Source organism: Carassius carassius, chromosome 9 (genome assembly GCF_963082965.1).
Source record: "Carassius carassius chromosome 9, fCarCar2.1, whole genome shotgun sequence".
Classification (NCBI taxonomy): Eukaryota; Metazoa; Chordata; class Actinopteri; order Cypriniformes; family Cyprinidae; genus Carassius; species Carassius carassius.
Genome location: NC_081763.1, coordinates 27,941,741 through 27,959,718, shown reverse-complemented (window position 1 = coordinate 27,959,718; position 17,978 = coordinate 27,941,741). Strand labels below are relative to the sequence as shown.

Sequence of the window (17,978 nt, the reverse complement as noted above, 5' to 3'; positions counted from 1 at the left end):
ATTTCAGGGAAGGCCTTGTTTATTTCAGCAGGACAATGCAAAACCACATACTGCAGCTATAACAACAGCATGGCTTCGTCGTAGAAGAGTCCGGGTGCTAACCTGGCCTTCCTGCAGTCCAGATCTTTCACCTATAGAGAACATTTGGCACATCATTAAACGAAAAATACGTCAAAGACGACCACGAACTCTTCAGCAGCTGGAAATCTATATAAGGCAAGAATGGGACCAAATTCCAACAGCAAAACTCCAGCAACTCATAGCCTCAATGCCCAGACGTCTTCAAACTGTTTTGAAAAGAAAAGGAGATGCTACACCATGGTAAACATGCCCCGTCCCAACTATTTTGAGACCTGTAGCAGAAATCAAAATTGAAATGAGCTCATTTTGTGCATAAAATTGTAAACTTTCTCAGTTTAAATATTTGCTATGTTATCTATGTTCTATTGTGAATAAAATATTGGCTCATGTGATTTGAAAGTCTTTTAGTTTTCATTTTATTAAAATTTAAAAAACATCCCAACTTTTCCGGAATTCGGGTTGTAATGTAGGCTCATGAAAAGCTAACCAGCCAAACCTTGATCCCTTGGAATAAACTGACGATTTCAAGGTCAAGCAGAAGCCTTTGGTTTTACAACCAATTTTTTGCTTTATTAATACATTAAAATGTTTTGCAGCTGAAAAATCAACACCAAAGAAGATAAATATAGCTTCTAATCTCAACAAATCAGGAGGCAATGAGCAAAGCTGTATATTTTGCCATCTCAAATTGTATCTAATCAAATTGTGCCCGTATTGTTCACCCGGTTCACTCTAAGGTTGAGGTTTCTGCTGACAACGGACACAGTTTCCTGGCCCCTATATGCTATAATCACAATTAATGGTTCTGGTCCAAATAATGTTAAAATGTACATCCAACCATACGCATTATGAGAATACGGGAAACTATTCATTGAGGACATCTTTGGGGTGGACCATATAAACATAGAGTGGTCAAGATATTTGCAGTAACAGCAAATAGCACAGCGACTTGGCAGCAAGAGGGCCAGAGAAGGAGCCGGGGGTCCCGAGGGAGAAGAGATGGGCAAGCGAACAAAGCGAGTGATTGGTTCTCTGTGGGCCAGTGACATCTCTTCTGCAGGGGAAGTGGAGGAATGCTGGGAATGTGTTGACTTCACACACGCGCAGCCCCCACAGAAGCCAGGCCCTGATGAGGACGAATCAATAGGAGCTCTGTGGTGTCTGCACGTGGCGCTTCCTCCAGTACAAACACTACGCTTCGGCCCAGAGGACACCCACCAGCTAGACCTTCCCGCACAGGCAAGAACAACATACATCTTGATTATAGGAACTTGAAAGCAAATGTCCTCATAGCACCTTGGAATATATATTGAGTATTTTTGAGCATAAAGCAACGGAAAAATTACTTTATACAGAAAAAGTGGGAAGAGTTGTCAATATTTTATTTATAATAGCATTGTTAGAATGTTACAATAGCATAATGCCATACTATTTAATCTATTCCTCGGCTTGTACTTGTATTCAGTGTACACTGCTCAGTATGCAGTAAGCAGTACACTAGTTTTCCATTCAGATTGTAGAGCCTCATTCATGAAACATAAGGGGAATTAATTGTTTCATTGAATAAATGCAACAATTTACATCACAATGGATTTACACACAATTTCTATACAAATTTGTTCTGCTTGTGTGCTCCATGAATGAGGACTAAAGGTATATTGTATACATATACTACAAGTTTAAAGAAATATAATGTACAAAAGCATTTTCCAACAAGAGGATGAACCTCCAGAAGAGGTTCTGGAAAATGCATTAAAGCCCCTTTATCTAACAAAAATGACAATGTGGTAAAAATATGTTTTCCTAATAGAAGGCTTGGATTATAATGACAGTACAGTTGATAAAATGTTCCATACTAATCAGAGAGGAGAAATCTGAGAGCCCTCGCTGTAAATCACATAAGACTTTGAGAGGGAAAACCAAGTCTTGTCTCTGTCACAACCTCTTTGTAAATGACCTTTTGCTGTTTTATTCTGCGCAATGTTTTCACAGAAATACTATTGTGTGATGTAGGCACACAAACTAAATAGCTTGTGACAATTTGATTAAATACAGAGTCTGAAATAGCAATTGATTGTGAAAGGCCAAAGCCCAGCATGGAACTGAGCACTGAAGACTGTGTTTTACGATCTCCAAGTGCATCAAGGTCTGGGGAATTATGTGAAGAAATTCCACTATGCATACACTAGACTGCCCTTCAAATAGTCTAGAAGGCCTCACTTCTGTTTCCCTTGTGAATAAGAACTGCACTTATGTATTAAGTATGCACTTATAGTGTACTTCAAATCTTGATTTTTAAAACTGTACTTGCAGATAACATATGAATGAATAACAGACACTTAAGTGTACCTGAAGAGAGTCCTCTTTCATGACACACTCAAGTGGTCTTTATAATGTGAAATTAAAACTTTTAAATTAAAGTACATCTTAAATCAATGATTCAGTATTATTTTGTGATGCTTTATAGAAGTACACTTATTCTGATGTGTTTTTCGATATTGCATAGTTAATATCTTTTAAATGTACTAAATGGCAACTTCATCGGCACAAATGTGTAATTGCAAATATAAATGCAGGACAAAGAAGTTTCAATAGAAATTACATTAAATTATATTTTAGTTTACTATAAATGCAATTTAGTTTACTATAAATGTTTGCCAGTACATTCAGCAGTTCACTTTAACCATGTTTCAACAACAGACGTAATTATGAAATTACATATAAAGGTGTACTTAAGTCCTACTTAAGTGGTTCAAAAAAGCAATCTAAAGTTAAAGTTCAATAAGTAAATTAAAAAAATATAATGAATTTTCATTTAATTGTAATTAATATCCACGTAAGTGTCTGAAAGTATTACATGCAGTTTACAATTAAGTATATTCTTTTAAAGTGTATTATTTCTAAAAATAAAGGTGAAATAGTTTAATGTGTGCGGTTTTCTTTACTGTGTCGACATAATCCCCGTTGAAACAGGAAGTTTTGGCTTCACACTTTTTAAGATAGCCGCCATCATCTTAGCTTGTAGCTATTTATGAATAAAAGCACTGAATACACTTTTAAAATGAATAAATTCCAGCTACTTCCACATTTAGGAAAGGACAGAGTGCAGAAAACTTTATCAAGACTAAAGACACATTGGCAAACCACTATTTGCTACATGCTAATCATGAGAGGTGCTTTACAATTAAGTGGTAAGGGACGTTCATTTTCTAGAAAATTTGCATTGTGTATGACAAGCAGTTACAGAAATACTGCACATTTAACTGTAAATGTGTATATCTGCTTGCTAACTGTTTATTATAACTGTTTATGTCAGTGGTTAACAGTACACTCTAGCATACAGATTAGCTCAGGCTAATGGCTGCAGGCTCAAAGCCACAGATCTCATAACTGTAACTGCATGGGGTCTTTAAAGCAGCTTTGAAACTTATACAGCATAATAAATCACCCATACACTTATCAGTTCACTTCTGCCATGTGTTCCATGAACTCTGCCAGTGCTGTTTTTATTGGGGCAATTTCTGATTTGAACTCAGTTGACAAATGTGTTTATGAGTAAGTGAAATCAAACTGATAATCACGTCACACTGGATTTACAACCTTCCTCTTCTGCCACTGATTTGCACCCTGTCTTTCTGTGTGTTGAGCGTCTGTCACCTCACATGAGTGAATGGAGTCATATACGTGGGATCTGTAAGCAAACACACAGGGTATAGGGCCCTTTAGAACGGCCCTCTCAGCACCCCCAAAAGAGGCTGTGTCTTGATGAGAGAAGAGGAAGATGTTAGACAAACACACTACCAAAGGCAATTCTGTTTACTCTTCACCCTCCCCCACCAGTCGCCATTTGCTAAAGCTGGCAGTGCCATTTCAGTGGCCTCATGGCAACAGGACAATATGTCACTGGGGTAAGTACTTTCTCATGATGTTATGAATTCATTATCTTGGCACAATGAAATACTGCATTGTCTGGTGCTCCTACCAGATTAAACCTCCTACCAGACTTGAGATATGTTCAAATATATTTTATTTTGTGTTATGTTTAACAATTTCTTTATGTTTTATTCAAATTTAAAAAATATCTTCTTATATGTTCAACATAAGAAAGCAACTCATACCGGTTTGGAATGACATGAGAGTGAGTAAATGATGACAGCATTTATGAATGGAAGTGAAGCAACGCAACTGATGCTTGAAGGTCATGTGACAGTAACCACATGGGGGCTGTAGTACGTCCGAATTTCATCCATACTACCCATATTCATACTATATAGAAGTTAAGCTAACTTGACAGTGAGCAAAAGTAAGCATGCAAATTTTTCAGAATGAGATGGATTGTAAGAAACAGATTTAGTTTTCATTCAGTGTCATATTAAGAACCACAGATGACACCAGAGATACAACACAATATAAGTATGTCAGTGAAGCCCATAAAGCCTGGACATAGTTATATTGTCTGCGACTGTTCCAGTCACACTAGAATGTCTGATCACCATAATTATGCTGGCATTTTGTATATTAGAATAAATCACAAAGCTTTGAGATTTTTTATGATATGTGTTTTTTTTTTTAGATTTTTTTTGTTGAAGTTTGCCATTCAACAAAAGCACTATTATTGGAAGGAAAATTCCAGTTTGAGACAGCATGAGGGTGAGTAAGTGACGTCACAGCTGTCATCTTGATTGAACCGTTCCTTTAATCAAGTGCATTGGTGTCAGTTTCGACTTGAGATTCTCCCAGATCCTAAATCTGATGAGCGTGCATTAGCATTTGTAGAGAAACTATGCCTCCATTAATTCAGAAGTAGGCATCTCTTCCACACTTAAATATCAGCGTCAAAGTCTGTCTGCAAAGCTGGTTGTTTGTTCTGAGTAAAGAGCATCTGGGGTGTTACCGCAGCTTTAACGGAGTCCCTGGCAACCAGAGTGGCCCACCCTGACCCGGACCACTTCATAGAGGATGTGAGTGGACCTGAACTAACCCAGGATAAATTCAGTCATTAAAATAAGGGCAGACGGGGTCAAACAAGTGTCACACAAACAACAGCCATTGTGAGGTGACAATGTTGTTTCGGGCTCAGCAGGAAACAGGCGGACGGAATGTGATGATGGATGGATCTCTCCAGGGCACAATGGATAAGGAGATTGATAGATGGGAAATGCAGACGGAGGGCCACACAGAGGCGGATGTGAGCAGTTTGCTCCGGGGCAAAGTGAGACTGATAGAAAGGTGGGGGTTTGAAAGACATTGACAGAGACATAGATGTCATTCCATAATGTGTGTGTGAGATTGTCATAGAACGGGAATCTTTGTTTTGAAAATATACATATTATCTTTGGTGTTGATATTGTGGATTTATGTTGTGAAGCAAAAAGGCAAATGTTTACAGTGATTTTACCATGCTGAAAGGGTAAAGTTAGGCATGACAAAAAGCAGAGAGACAGAATACATTAAATGTGAAATGATATGATATACGATACGATACAGTATGGTATGGTACAATATAAAACAGATTTTTACAAAAGGTTTTGAGTTCATTCAGTGAGGTTTTTGAGCTGCTTCTTGTTTGGATATTCTAACAAGCCTGAAATGGTTAGCAAATCCCTTAGCTTTGTCTCGCCTATTAGAAACAGACAACAATAGTGTCATCTCATACAGGAAACCAATCTCTCACTGTCTCATCTCTCTGCCAGGAACGACTACAAATTACTACTGTTACTCATGAAGGCTGCAAGCCAAGTGCACACAGGTTCATTGGCCTCTATATGCAATCACTGGATCACCTGATGGAATTCAGGCCTGTTTTTCAAGCACAACAAAAGAGCTCTGTTTGCAGAAACTCTCCGCTCTGATACAACTTATGTAAGAAATGAGAGAGGGACAGACAATAAGAGGCAACAAAATAAAATAAAGCTATGATATGTGCAAAAAATATTTGAAAAATTATATCTGATGTTTGAAAAAAAAAAGTTGACATTTATTTGGCCTTTTTTGAAAACAGAAACATGAATACAATTTATATATAAATATGTAATGTAATATATAAAACAGAAGTTATTTAATTTAATTTACTCCTTTTTATGTATTTTGCTTTATTTATTATTATTTTTTTAAAGTTACAATATTGCAATAAATAATAAATGTATTATTAAACAAACACTACTGTTTGAAAGTTTGGGGTCATAAAGTTTTTCATGTTTTTCAAAACCTTATGACACCAAACGTTTATTGTTATTATCAGTGTCGAAAACAATATGTTTTTTGGAAAGTGCAATACATTATTTATTTATTTATTTATCTGTATGTATTGTATGAAGGTTGAATTGGACAAAACATTTCTGAGGCTTTAAAAAAAACACTTTGGTTTCCTCAATACTTAGAACCAATGTTCTGATCTGAATTTAAATCGCTATATTAATAAAAAAAGTTCCGCAAATTAGCAAACCTTTTAAAAAACTGTTTTTGTTGAACCAATCAAGTGCAAAGCTCAAACCAACACCTCCAGACAGGACATGAGTAATATCTGCTAGTGTCAGATCTGAGATGTGTCACAGATGTCACAAAAAAGTAACATATCTACAGAGCCAGATCCATGGACGGTGTCAGATCTTTATCATTACACTATCTATGGCAGGTCCCGGTCTGATGACAGCTCTATGAACAGGGACAAGTGTGTGTGTGACAGCTGAATCATCAGCTGTAGAAAGAATGGCTGAGCAGAGGGAAAGTACATATTAAACAACAGTCACAGACACGCGCACACACACACACGCACACACACGCACACACTGTCAGCAGTGGTTGCTGCACATATGCACAATCCTGGCATTTATTTTCTCCATGAGGGCAACAGTAACATCTTGAGGGAATAGGATCAGGTCCCTTTACTCTGGAGACCGAGCTCAGGCATGGAGAATGACTAAAGGAAGCATACAATGACAATGCCAGAGTAAATACAATAAGCAGTATATTATGAGCTGAGGGTAAACAAAAGTGATGGTGCTGTATATCATGCAGATTATAATCAATAATGTCTTCTTGCATTACTGACAAACTATTTTCCTGTGTGACACTGTAAAGCTGCTTTGACACAACCAGTATTGTTTGAAACGCTATATCAATAAAGATGACTTGACTTGTGATGATTTTGAGTTTTGTGTGAATCTCATGAAAAGATACGGCATTTTGCTAAATTTTCACAAGACAAACTCAGTGTGATGCTTTAGGAAACTTAATTGTATGTTGACAGAAATTAAATGAAAATGCATTGTAGTTCAAATGTATGAAAAACTTGGTTTTGACTAATGTCAAAGGTGTGTTGAGACTCTGGGAAATCTCACTCTTTAACTGCAATGTAGCCAGTGTTTTTGGCCTTCTGTTTTGAATGGTCCTCTCAGATAAAGAGTCATTTGTGAGCATATTTCTGGCCGTGTTGTTGAGGGTCATGCACTGCCACACTGAACACAGCCTCAGATATATTAGCAGACATTCCACTCACTGACAGACCGAATGTCTGGCTGCTCACAGTTGTTTCTGTTTGTTGCCATGAGCTCAGAGATTGATTATAGGCGGACAAACACGCCTCTTAAACTGGAAAATGTGCTGACATAAAAAATTTCCCTCAACCTCTGCTATCTATAACATGCATGACTGCCCAGGAATGTCAAATGCCATGAATACCCCACTTACAAAGATAATGTAAGTGGAAATGTCTTCTATAAGTAAACTCCAAGAGGATAATTTATATATATATATATATATATATATATATATATATATATATATATATATATATATATATATATATATATATACACACACACACACACACACACACACACACACACACAGAGAGAGATATATATTGCTCAAAACAGACCCTACCCTAAATGTAGTGAATAACAGGAGAGCACATGGTATGCATGATATTAAGAAATCATGTATATTGTCACATTTTCACAAGTAATCGTTTTCTGTCTTTATTTGATGAAACAGGTTGAGTCGTTAAGCTTGACAATCACAATATCACAATATTAATAATGTTACAGTTGTAAAAGAAGGTGGTAACGCCCATGTCTGCTCACAATGTTGTTCAGAAGTTATATGGTGTCACTTCCTATTAATGATGTCACATAAGGATCAGTTAATTATTTTTATGATTTTGTGTAAGGGGGTTGAGGGGTTACTGAAGTACAGAACTAAATAATGATTTTATTGAATAATCATGAATTTAATTAGAAAAAAAAACATTACCAGCAAAAAAAATTCAGATAGATATTTATGAGAATAACAAAATGTATGGACTTTTTTTCTAATTGTATTATTCATATCCCAAGTACACTTTCATAGAAGGCCATGAGGGACAAGACAAAATAGGTGGTGTCCACTGAAAAAAACAATATCATTTCTAATATATAGATAAAATATATGTCATATTTATTTCAATTAATACAAAAAGATTTTAAAAATAGATTTTGGTGGCCCGATAGATGAAATACACTTAAAGTGGTCAGAGGAACTCAAATCGTAAGGGTTTCTTGGAATGACTCACTAATAGTATTAGTTAGATGCCAGAGATATTAATGTTTTGTTTAATTATTAAAATTATAATTGAGACAGACTATAAACTTGTATCCTAATACTTTCGTTTTTATTCAATGTTTGCAAGTTGCAATGTATCACGTCCAGCCACTGTCATATCTAGATATGCAGATTGACTGCGCCCTCTAGTGGTTGAGGGATCAGACGGATCGAAGCCAGGTCATGGTTTATAGCTATGAAAATGTAAAGGTTTAGACAAAGAAGGATTTTTGAGGGGTCTTCATATAGATTTAACTCTTACACACAGACAGAGAGTACATATTTCATGCCCAAAACAAAAGGACATGGAGTTTCTCAGATTTCTGAGCACGACGAATGAAGGTTTATGATGTGGCCTTGAGACGACAGCCGTGACTAAAGCTAAGCATCACATAAAAGACACTTACTGTGTAGCTCCAATTTCAGTTCATAATTTTTTAGACAGTGGTGACTATTTACCAAAGATGTCCAAACTATTTAAATGATGCATGATGCAAATGATGCATGTTTGGACTCATTCTGATGGCACCCATTCACTGCAGAGGATCCATAGTTGAGGAAGTGACAATGCTAAATTCTTCCAAATCTGTTCTGATGAAGAAAAATAAACTCATCTACATCTTGGATGACCTGAGTGAGAGTACATTTTCAGAAAATGTTCATTTTTGGGCAAACTACTCCTTTAAAAAATGCATTTACTGGTTGTTTAAAAAAAAAAAAAAAAGATCCCAACCTCTCATGGCTAATTGGTTAATCTAATACTATTAATAATTTTTTTTACTTATGTTTCAAAATGTTGTGCAAAAATAATACAAAAAATTATTTAAACAATTTGTCTTTATTTTTATCCACAAGTAAAACAGAAATGGGTCATTTCACGACTGGAATCACTTCTACAGCAGAAGCATTACTCAGACCAGACTATACCGAGCAACCTCAGACTCAAAGGTACATTACTGAAGCGCTGGCTGCTGCTAATAAATTACAAGTCGGCAATAGGCTTGTGTGGCCAGTATGGATGTTTGGCCTTGTCCAGCTTGGTCTCTGGGAAGGTGTTGTTGAGATCTTCTATGGTCATCTGATCGAAAGGAATCATGTTCCTGAACTTCTCAAGCTGCCAAGGACAAACAGAGTGGAAAAATTAGTAAAATGCTTGTTAATTTTGAATTTGATCAAATCCAATCTTTTTATTGATGGGTTTCATAGACAAATTATTTAGCTAATAGGGCTGCAGGATTAATCGAATGTGATTGTCATGCACATCTTGTCAGTAAAGTCGGTTCTGTGATCAGTAGTAAATCTCCTTCACCTGCATTCAGATGGAGCAGCATTTAATACAAAGAGCAGTAGTTCTGACAAGCAACATGCAAGAAAAAAAAAAAAAAAAAACTATGCACATGATATAATCGTACGATTATGAAGTCACAGAAAACGCTAGCGATAATGACAGCTGTTTGCATAGCTTGTCAGTGAACTACCGCTCTGTGTATTAAATGCTGCTCCATCTGAAAGCAGGTGAATATACCACATTTAATAACATGTTTTTACTCCAAACTCACTTCATAACGTATGTGAAATAAATCCTTCTGAGAGACGACATGGCTTCATACATAGAATAAAGCACGCAACATATTTAATTGTATTCTAAGCAGTGATAAAGGCTATGTCATTAACATTGCATAATAGATATACTTTATTATAATAAATATTATAATAAGACCTTAGACAAACCATATATTGCCGTAGTCATGCGTTTATTAGTCTATTAATCTTCTGTTTATTCAGCAACCACTAGTGATGTGTCGTTCTTGAACGAATCTTTAATGTGACTCGGGAAGAACGAGTCGTCTCGGGGGTGATTCGTTCAGGCGCGCATGCGCAATATTCTATAGGTTCTGCTCCGCTAGTAGTAATTCCCCCGTGTCAGTCAATGCAGTCTTGAGTCGGAAAGAGAATTGATTAGTTCATAGTTCAGGTCTATCGGGTTTTGACTCGTTCCTTAATCACGTGACATACCCATACGCTAAAATTGTGTAGTCTGAGCCGGAAAGAGAATTGATTAGTACATCTCATGAGTCTTTCGGGTCGAGTCATTCCTTAATCACGTGACATACCCATACGTTAAACCAATGCAGTCTTGAGCCGGAAAGAGAATTGATTAGTTCATAGTTCAGGTCTATCGGGTTTTGACTCGTTCCTTATTCACGTGACATACCCATACGTTAAACCAATGCAGTATTGAGCCGGAAAGAGAATTGATTCGTTCATCTTTCGGTTCTTCGGGTTGTTAGTTCTTTTGTCACGTGACAATATTGGCTAATAAGTTCATGGAGTAATTAGTTCATTTACAACCTTCCTTCCTTACAAATGGGTGCATAGTACTTATTTTTATTATAATTACTGGTTATGCTTTAAATTTTGTCCATATGGTGGTGAAATTTCTTTGATGAAGAGATTGTTTCCCGTTTTTTATTTATTTATTTATTTAACAGTTGATTATAATCTTCAAAAAATGACCTTGTATGATTTATGTCTTTTGAGTTCACCCTTCAGATTAGACTATAGAACTGTAGTGTTACTTGTTTAGGATTCAAAATATTATTTGCTTTTAACTTATGTCATTATGTCCTTTTTGAGCAATCTACTTGTACATACATTAGACCAATTTGTCAAGTCTGCCTAGGAAAAGCAATTATTATACCAGCAAACTCAATTTTATTAAAAATGAACAAACTAGGCTATAAATACTTTGTATTGTAGGCTTGGATTATTATATTATTATAAAGCCTAGTGTTTATTTACTGATAGACAGTCAAAAAGACAAATTCATCAATATTTTATTTATAACAGGGTTTTAATTAAAAAATAATAACACCACAGATCCTGAAGAAACGGTAACAAAAACACAGTGACAAATGTCAGAAATAGCGTATGGGTCTATCAGGTGATTAAGGAACGACTCGACCTGAAAGACTTGTCAGACAAGAGGTGAGGTGAGCTAATCACAGACTGAAGACCCAGGTAAAAATTTTTTTTAATTTATTTTATTCAATAATCAGGCGGGATTATTCAGTTGCAGCAGTTGCGCCACAAATACGGCTACGACTCCTGAAAAACTTTTTCATTCCATGTCACCATCAACGAAAGAGACTCTGTACTTCCTCAACAGACCATGAAACAGCCAATTTTAGTTAGTGTCACAAGTTCAGTGACGCAGGTAGTGACAACATTGATCAATCAGTGATCAGCAGTTTTCATGTCACGTTTTTGTAATTAGGGGTGTTCCGATCATGATGGCCGATCGTTATGCACATCTCGTCAGTAAAGCCTGTTCTCTAATCAGCGGTAAATTCCCTCAGGTGCGTGATTTCACATAGAGCAGCTGTTACTACACAGAGCCGTTGTTAACTGAGAAGCTGCACAAATCCACGTTAATTTTCAGTGTTTATTTGTGCAGCTTCTTAGTTAACAACGGCTCTCTGTAGTAACAGCTGCTCTATGTGAAATCACGCACCTGATGGAATTTACCGCTGATTAAAAAAAGTGGCACTAAAAAAAGTACCAAGTACTGTACCCAGTGGAAAACCCCCCAAAAGTGAACCATACCGAAAGTAAAGTGAAGTGACATTCAGCCAAGTATGGTGACCCATACTCAGAATTTGTGCTCTGCATTTAACCCATCCGAAATGCACACACACAGAGCAGTGAACACACACACACACACTGTGAGCACACACCCAGAGCAGTGAACACACACACTGTGAGCACACACCCGGAGCAGTGGGCAGCCATTTATGCTGCGGCGCCCGGGGAGCAGTTGGGGGTTCGATGCCTTGCTCAAGGGCACCTAAGTCGTGGTATTGAAGGTGGAGAGAGAACTGTACATGCACTCCCCCCACCCACAATACCAAAAACCGTGCCGTACCATGCAGTGGAAAAGCACCAAAAGATACACACGACAATCCTAGCTTCTGTCTAATTATGATTTTGATTTCATTATGATTTATCATGCAGCCCTATTAGTTCATGTACATTTTTGCGCAAGTGTGTTTCTTCGATCACCGTTAGCTACTTCTAACATTTTTAGACTACTCCGTATTATGGGTTATGGTCAATGGGTCAGCAAGAAGTCATTATTTCTTAGAAACACATGACAAAAGCCATGGGATCATGTTCTGGTCCAGATGCACATTTATTAAATGGTTTGGCACTTACATGCACTTTTAGACTAATTTGCCAAGATAGATTAGAATAAATTGCCAAGTGACTTTATCAACACAGTAATGCTGCAGGTTAAACTCACCCCCTTCTCATACTCAGCAATGTGTGCTTTAGATGCTTCCAAATAAGCAGCTGCAGTTTTGTTCTGAAATACAGTAAAAGACAACAATTACTTGCAAATAACTACTGGAATAACCAAATGCCCTGAATTTGGCCTAGTACAGTAAAAGTAACCATTTACAGAATGATGTTAAAATTGTTTTCAAAACTCTGACCTCGTCAATGATTAAATGCATTAGCACTCAAAAATGTTGACTGAAGTATTCAAATGTCTAAACTAGTGGTGGGTAATGTTGCCGTTTATAAACCTGTATTGTTATATGGCTGCATATAAGTGAAATATGTTCATTTCTTTGTTGTGTCCACTTAAAAAATAACAGTGTAGAAAGTATGTGCTGTGCTGAAGTATGAGGAGAGACTCACGGCCTCCTGCTCCTGGGAATCAATCTTTGCTGTCTGAGTGTCCACTGGCTGAGGGACTGTCAATTCAGCAAACTGTAGAATGAGACACAGGGAGGAAAAACAAGATAAGACACCTTGAAAAACAAGAAAAGGGAGACCAAGACATCACTGGCTCTCACCTTCTTCTCAAACTCATCCACCATGCCTGCTTTAGCCACAACACTCCTGTAGTAAGTCCAGTCGATGGAAGCTGGCTTCTCTGGCAAGGACGCAAGTCTGCAAGTAAAACATAGTTCAGCACAAATTAGAATTGACTTGTTTGATACGAAATGTAATGTTTCTGTAATTTTCTAAATCTAGATCTAAATCCAAAAACCGGTGTTTGTGTATTTCAGCATTTAAAAACACACAACCAGTCAAAAGTTAGGAATATTTAACATTTTTATATTTTGAAATGTGTTTTATATGCTCACCGATTCTAGGTTTATTTAATAGAAAATACAGTACAAATAGTAATATTGTAAAATATAATTACAATTTAAAATTGTTTTCTTAAAATATGTATTCCTTTAGGCAAAGCATTACTCCAGTCTTAAAGGGATAGTTCATTTTTAAATTAAATTTTGGTATGTTTTAGCTTACCTCAAGGAAATCCAAGATGTAGGTTTCTCTGTTTCCTCAGTATTTCCCATTTTGATATTTTTAGGTCCAACCGTTCTTGTCTGTGACTCACATAATGGATGTCTATGGTCACCACCTCAAAGAGCATGCAAAGAGGAGTCAAAATTAAACAATTCCCCATTGTAAGTACACATTGATGACCTAAGACACGAAACGAGCGGATTGTGTAAGAAAACGAACAGTATTTATATCGTTTTTACCTCTTGTACACAACCACGTCCAACTGATCTGAGTTCGCGAGTGCTGCTTCCCGATGTGACGTGAGCGCGCGCTCTGGCTTTAGTCTGTGCAAGCGCCGGAAGCGATCTCTCGCACGTGTACATCACTCATTGTTTACACTTACTGCCTATGGTTTACACAGATTTTGGAAGTATTACCTTTCACTGTGAAGATCTAAACATATTTAAACGTACAGGAAATTGCAATGGAAGACGATTTCAATATATCCATAGACAATGTTGAATTTTTTTCACAACCATATTTATTTGAAACAGAATACACAGACCAAGTACTCAGGAGCGATCCGCTGCAGCAGCACGTCTTCAAGCCTCAGAGACAGAGATCTCTTCAAAATTGGTTGTGTTTTAGTAGCAAGTGTTGTGAGATACCAACAGAAGTGGAGAGCATATGTTGTCACGAATGGAACAACTACAAGATGACGAGGAGAACATTGACAGTATCACATCACACACCTGCCTGACTGAAGATCCTGATTTTTCTCCGCTGTTGAGACGCAGCGTTTTGCTCGTTGTGTTTAGTTTGCCACGTATAAACTGGAGGCGACGTCCAATGCCAGAGGGACCCAATGGCACGCTGTCAATAGAGTGAGTAATGTGTTGTATTTTTATTATAAACGCAACGATTATAGGGTGCATTATAAACATTAATTTATTACAATTACTGCATTATATTTCAGACAGTGCAGATTGAAAGCGTAGCGTAAGGTAAACAATGAGTGATGTACATGCGCGAGACATCACATCCGGGGCTTTCCGGGCTTGCACAGACTAAAGCCAGAGCGCGCACGCACGTCATATCAGGAAGCACTCGTGCACTCAGATCAGTTGGACGTGGTTGTGTACAAAAGGTAAAAAAGCTTTTCTTACATAAACCACTTGTTTCTTGTATTAGGTCATCAATGTGTACTTATGATGGGGAATTGTTTAATTTTGACTCCTCTTTGCATGCTCTTTGAGGTGGTGACCATAGACATCCATTATGTGAGTCACAGACAAGAACGGTTGGACCTAAAAAAATTAAAATGGGAAATACTGAGGAAACAAAGAAACCTACATCTTGGATGTCCTTGAGGTAAGCTAAAACATATCAAAATTTAATTTGAAAGTGAACTATCCCTTTAAGTAACACATGATCCTTCAGAAATCATTCTGAAATACTGATTTGCTCAATTATTAAGAATGGCTCATCAATGTTGACAGTTTTTGCTGAATTTTTTTTCAATGTTTTTTTTATTTTATTATTATTTGAAATAGAAATTGTGTAACATTAAAAATACCTTTGCGGTCACTTTCATCATCTGAATAGTAGTGCATCACATTTTCCACAAAAATATTAAGCAGCAAAACTCTTAATTTTTTTGAGCAAATCAGAATAAAAAATGATTCATGAAGGATCATGTGACACTGAAGACTGGAGAAATGATGCTAAAAATTCAGCTTTCCATCACAGGAATTAATTACATTTTTAAACACACTCAAATAAAAAGCAGTTGTATAATATTTCACAATATGTAAACATCATGACTGAATCGCAAAGCATTGCGATATTAGATCTACATCGTGAATGAAACTGTAGAATATCAGAAAATAAAATTTTTGTCCACTATTGTCTAGACAACAGAACTGGCTCTGACTGGACTGAAACAAACTTCGAAACCAATCCATGTAGATTTTTGTTTTTTAATCCATAAGTACTGATTCAATATCTTGAGGAAGAAGAATTGTTAAAAAGTGCATCAACACAGCTTTAGTCAAGTATATGTATATCTAATTATTTTATTTTTATTTTTTTACATACAGTACACTTATAACCGGGACAGTCCATTGACCTGCACCTGACCTATGTTTTTTTGCACAAGGGCACAATGATAATGGTTTATTTAGCTAGTTGAAACTGTGCAGTTCATGTGCTTCATGGAGCCAGCAGACAGACTCACTTAGCAGCTACAGAATCACTGCGGGTCTTCAAGCTGTTGAACATGGCCCTCTGGTTCGGTGGGACCCTCTCTGCAAAAGCCACCCAGTCGATAGCCTTCACAGCTGCACGGCGCCCAGCCATCTCTCTGCTCCTGGCAAAACATTTCATGCAGACACGGTTATTCAGAATGACAAAGATCCTTCACAAGCCTGCAAACTGAACCAACTGCATGCAAAGCAAAACACTTCATGAATGTTATCCAGCTCTAAACAGTCACAGAATACCAACACACAGGACTTAGAAAGACACCAGCTTAGAAAACCCTTTTCGCATTTAAATAGCTTTCATAAAAGTTATTGTTTTCCATTTTTATCAGAAATTATGTTAATAAGAACAATTCACACGAAAAGCCTTCTCTGCACAAGTGAACAAGACAAGGTCAGCGTATGACTTCTAGAAGATAAACACAAATATAACCACCCAAAAACAGTTTCATTCATCATTAACAGGAAAGATAAACCTAGTGTTCATTATTAATTCAAATAAAAACAATCGGCGTTTCAATATTAATCAAACGACTGAATTTCGACACGTACTTACTGCTCGAGGATCAAGCCGCTGCAATGACAGAAGCGTGAACGAGGCCGCAGAGCGGAAGCGCGGTTAAGAAATCAGCGCTCGCTACTGACACCCAGCGGACTGGAGGAAAGCTGCAACACTGCAATGCATTGTACTGTACACTAGGGGGCACGAATGTTATATATAATATGGTTATGGTGCTCCCTCGTGTGTTCAAAATCAGAGATTTGTGTCATTTTTTATTTATTTTATATGGATGGAACCTATGCTTACCATGTTAACATTTTATGGTTAGGCTAAAGGGTATGTCTACAAGGCAATCCATCGAGTAGGCTTATTTTTTTTTAAACGCTTATCAAAACAAAAATCAACTGTTACAGCAATTTGATGAGTCAAATAGATATTTATACAGACCAATGTAAAACCTTCCAGCAATACACATCAGTGTGTCAATAACATACACATGTTTTAAATGTGTTATTTGCATATTTACGCTAAACCAAAAACCTTTCGATGATCAGCGGCTTCGATCATGGCATGTTGTGTTGTCTAATTTTTTTCTCTGACTTAAGTCTGCTTGTTGACTATTTTAAGGCACAGGCATTTTGACCTGTGCTGGTCTGTGGCCGTCTGCCTATCTGCGACTCTTATTGATTCTCTGGGTCATTCTGCGAAATAGCTCACTCTTTTTTTTTTTTACGGTGATTTTCAAAGTAAAGTTCTGTATGATTTTTGTTCAGTACTGTATTGAAATATAACCCTGTCTTCAGAAAGGTAACTGGGTTGGCAGTTTTACAGTTTAATTTGACATTAGCCTAAAATAGTTAACATTTTAGGATCATACCCCACTGACACAATCAACTGGGCAAAAGATAAACTGATATACACAGACAGAGGTGAAATCTGTTTGTGAAATTTGAGTTTGCTTCTAATTTTTTAAAACACATGTGAGAAGCACAAAAGGCACCTGTTTTGTGACCCTTCTGCTTTAAAGCAATACTTAAATGTTAGACTTCACTTTCTGAACTTCACAATATTTTTTATGTTATCAGTGCATGCTTGAAAATATACATGTGCATTAATCCATAAGCAAACATATAGAGAACCCTTGTTTAAAAGGTTTACCTGACATCCGTCAAATATTAGAGCACTTCCAGTGATAAACTGTAATAATGAAATATTATTATATCGTTTAAAATAACTTTTCTATCTGAATT

At 36.8% G+C, this 17,978-nt stretch overlaps 1 protein-coding gene across 3 annotated transcripts; it reads right to left on the bottom strand.

Moving 5' to 3' along the window:
• Positions 1–9,480: 9,480 nt before the first annotated feature.
• On the bottom strand, positions 9,481–16,905 carry LOC132149486 (ATP synthase subunit d, mitochondrial-like). 3 transcript variants are annotated; one of them, XM_059558775.1, is made up of 6 exons: positions 16,783–16,905; positions 16,202–16,333; positions 13,524–13,620; positions 13,366–13,437; positions 12,965–13,027; positions 9,481–9,775 (listed from the first exon to the last, which is right to left on the bottom strand). In XM_059558775.1, exons 2-6 carry the CDS (start codon positions 16,321–16,323, stop codon positions 9,644–9,646), a joined length of 486 nt encoding a protein of 161 aa, XP_059414758.1. In that variant the 5' UTR covers positions 16,324–16,333; positions 16,783–16,905; the 3' UTR covers positions 9,481–9,643. The 3 variants fall into 3 exon arrangements, with proteins under 3 accessions (XP_059414758.1, XP_059414760.1, XP_059414759.1); XM_059558777.1 differs by having other exon boundaries at positions 13,366–13,413; XM_059558776.1 differs by having other exon boundaries at positions 16,779–16,897.
• Between the last annotated feature and the right edge of the window lie 1,073 nt (positions 16,906–17,978).

Excerpts from the sequence above, each read along its gene's own strand:
- LOC132149486 (XM_059558775.1), bottom strand. The coding sequence starts at position 16,323 with ATGGCTGGGCGCCGTGCAGCTGTGAAGGCTATCGACTGGGTGGCTTTT. Across the intron at positions 13,438-13,523 it reads TGGATGAGTTTGAGAAGAAG|TTTGCTGAATTGACAGTCCC; the intron begins GTGAGAGCCAGT and ends CTCATTCTACAG. Across the intron at positions 13,028-13,365 it reads ATTCCCAGGAGCAGGAGGCC|AACAAAACTGCAGCTGCTTA; the intron begins GTGAGTCTCTCC and ends ACTGTATTTCAG.